This window comes from Merops nubicus, unplaced genomic scaffold, assembly GCF_000691845.1.
Source record: "Merops nubicus isolate BGI_N331 unplaced genomic scaffold, ASM69184v1 scaffold6962, whole genome shotgun sequence".
Taxonomy (NCBI): Eukaryota; Metazoa; Chordata; class Aves; order Coraciiformes; family Meropidae; genus Merops; species Merops nubicus.
The window spans coordinates 24,816-28,215 of record NW_008595527.1 but is presented as its reverse complement, the minus strand read 5'-3'; the positions used below and the strand labels follow the sequence as shown (position 1 = coordinate 28,215).

Below are 3,400 nucleotides of genomic sequence, written 5' to 3'. Positions count from 1 at the left end.
CTGCGCGGTGACCGGTGCCAGTCTCTCCTCATCTCTCTCCCTGGGCGTTTGCAGGTGGCAGAGAGACCCCAGCCCTAGGCAGGGGGGCGGGGAGGGACCGGAGCAGCATGGCACACTCCGTCTCAGCCTTCCAGGCTGCCTACATCTCCATCGAAGTCCTCATCGCCCTGGTGTCCGTGCCGGGGAACATCCTGGTGATCTGGGCGGTGAAGATGAACCAGGCGCTGCGGGACGCCACTTTCTGCTTCATCGTGTCCCTGGCGGTGGCCGACGTGGCGGTGGGGGGTCTGGTGCTCCCCCTGGCCGGGGGCTCTGGTCATCCCCTTGGCCATCATCATCAACATCGGACCCCAGACCGAGTTCTACAGCTGCCTGATGGTGGCCTGTCCCGTCCTCATCCTCACCGAGAGCTCCATCCTGGCGCTCCTGGCCATCGCCGTGGATCGGTACCTGCGGGTGAAGATCCCCGTCAGGTAGGAAAAGGAATTGGGATGGGCTCTGCTGCGGGGCTTAAAAAGGGAGAGAGGGTTCCTCAGACTCTTGGAGAGGCACTGGGAGAAAGGTTTTCCTTCACAGGGCACGTCTGGCTTGAGCCTGGGGGGGTCCCGGAGCCTCCAGCAGCTTCGTGTTGGGGCTCAGGGGGGTGCTGGGTGTGCAGGCACTGGGAGGCACCAGGGATTGCACTGTGGCAGCTGGCAGATGGGGCAGGACAGCCCCTCCTGGGGTCCCCGTGGCTGGGACAAAGTGTCTCCCACCAACACAGGGGAGAGCAGCCAGCAGGGTGCTCCAGGGAGTGGAAAAGGGATGGCGGGTTTGTCTTCAGCCCAGGTTTTCCCTTGCCATGGGGAGCCCAGGTGCCAGGGAGTATGAACCTGCTTGTTCATGGGGACAGCTCTGGGGCTTTGAGGGACCAGAGGTGACAGCCTGGCATGTCTCATGGGGGAGGCTCACCCAGGAGAGCCCCCAGGTTATGGGGCTGCCCCACAAATGACTCCTCACCCTGCTTTCCCCTTGTCATCTGTACCTGCTGTCTGAGCCAAGCAAACACCGTGGGGCATAGACTAGGGACACAAACTGTGTTTGAACTCTTCTGCTCCAGGAGGAGATATTTAACCTCTTCGTGGCCAGCTCCCTCCCTGCTGTTGCAGAGCAACACCCCGCAGAGGGACTGGGGGTGCCAGTGGGGAGGAAGGGGATGTGACCCCCAGCACCCCAGCTCAGCCCCTCGCTGCTCAGTGGCTGTTGCTGGTCCCCTCTGCTCTGCTCGAGGACATGCCCAGGCTGCAGGGACACCTTTGCTGGGCTCCTTGCCTCCAGGGACACCTTTGCTGGGCTCCTTGGCTCCAGGAAGGCTCCTGCTGCCGAAAGCATTGCTGGAAAACTCATCCCAGGCAGGGTGGCTGAGCACACACCCAGCTCGTGTCACCCTTTGCAGTTCAGACATGGGCTGCAGCCCTTCTGCTGGGGGAGTCCACGACCCTCCATCAGCACAAAGACCTCCCTGAAAGGGACCCAATGCCCTTATATGAGGTGCTGCTCAGATGCCAATGGGTGTAGGACCCTTCCCAGGGCAGGAATCACCTTTCTGTGCAGGGAGAAAGGGACAGGAGACACTTGTGTCGGGCTTGACCTGCCAGATCCAGTGGATCAGGCCAGAGATCTGTTGCTTTGGGCTTTTTCCTGTAGCTGTTGCCAGTGGAGGTTGCTCAGTGAAGGGGTGTAAGGCAGAAGTGGGGGACAGGATAAACTCCCAGTCACTGCCCACCCCCTCCGTGCCACACATGATTTCACAGACTGTTCCCAACTCCTTCCTGGAGTGTGATTTTCCCAGCCTGAAAAATCCTCAGCTTCCAGTCTGAAAAACTCCTCAGCTTCCAGCCTGAAAAACTCCTCAGCTTCCAGCCCCTCAGTGTAACCAAAGTGATTCTCACCCTGTCATTGCTCTTGGTGCTTTTTTTGGTCCTCCTGCATCCCCTGTGTGCTGGGGATGGTTTCAGGTGTGGGAGTGCTGCATCTTTATACATAGCAACTCTGCCTAGCTCTCGTCAGTCATTTTTCTAACAAACCCAGCCTTTTATCCTCCCTGGCTGCCTCTGAGCATCCCATGGGCCTTTTCAGGGAGCTTTCTGCCCTGAGACTGGGAGTCTTGGAGTGATGTGAAGTTAGAGCCCCCTGTGCTTTAGTTTGAATGGGATTTTCTCATGCCATATCACCCCTGAATTTTGTCATCCCCTTATGTGTCACTCGGTGCCAGGAGGTTTTTCTCTTGACTTTTTGTAGCCTACTTGAATATCAAAAGGCTTCGTAGCCTCAGCAAGAAGAGTTTGGCTTCACCAGCTCTGCTGCCTGCTTGTCCCTGGGTGTTTCCTTCTTCCCCTGGTGTGAATTCCCAGCAGTTGGCAAATGTGTTGATTTTAGGTGATTTTGTGCCCTAGACACAGCAGCAGCAAAACAACACTGGAGATGGGAAGCAAGACAGAAAACACCACTTAAAACCATCCCCAGAATCTGAAATGCCTCGAGTTGCTCCCAGCCTGTTCCTCGATGCTAAAAGATGATGCTGGGAACATTTTCACAGCACTGAGAGTTCCAGTCTGGCTTTCATGGCATGTTCCTGGTGTCGTTCCTCACTCAGCACCCAGCCCACCAATGCCCAAATGGGTGCTGGGTGCTGAGAGCCTGCAGCACCTCAGCAGGACTTGGGTCCCCAGTGAGACCAGAGGGGACAGCAGGGAAGGGAAATGCATTGGATAGGGAACACGACAGGGGCTGGGAGCAGTGAGGAGAAAGGCTCCATGAATCCCTGCTCCATCCTCTCACCGACCACCTCTCACATGCTCTCTCCTCTCTGGGGGGTCCCCAGAGAATCACCACCTGCATTTTGGGTTCCAAGAGTGAGCAAGGATTTCCACATCCCTTCATGTCCTGGCCGATCAGAATGAGAAGCCAGCGGGGCTGTTGGTTGGGAAGAGTTGTCTGAAGGAGAAGCAAAGTCTCCACTGGACTCTCCAGGCTTTCTGTGTAAGCAGGCAGAGCTGGCAGGGAGGGGAACACGGGGCACTGCAGCCCAGCTCCAGCTCCCAGCTGCCCACACACCCCCCGGCCCTGGGGGGCTGCAAGCTTTGGGGAACAATCGACAGGTTTGCTGCTTCTTCCAGCAGAGCCATGGACCCATCTGCTGCTCAGGAGTGCTGCTCATGGAGAGAGCCCTGGGGGCAGACTGGGAGCCCTGCAGCCCTGGGCTTGGGTGGGTTTTGGCAGCATGTCTTGAGCAAACGATGCCCTGAGAGATTTGTGATGTCTCAGCATGGCAGCAGGAGATGCCCCAGGAGCTTCTGATGTTAGGTGTCCTCCTCAATCCCACAGACACAGGAACACAGAAGAATGGGAAGGGGGGGGG

The 3,400-nt window shown here is 57.7% G+C and overlaps 1 protein-coding gene across 1 annotated transcript in view; it reads left to right on the top strand.

Moving 5' to 3' along the window:
- Nucleotides 1–107: 107 nt before the first annotated feature.
- Nucleotides 108–3,400, top strand: part of ADORA1 (adenosine A1 receptor) — a 23,550-nt gene continuing 20,257 nt past the window's right edge. The window contains 2 exon segments of the mRNA XM_008936069.1: nucleotides 108–305; nucleotides 307–473. Coding sequence (XP_008934317.1) covers nucleotides 108–305; nucleotides 307–473 — 365 coding nt within the window.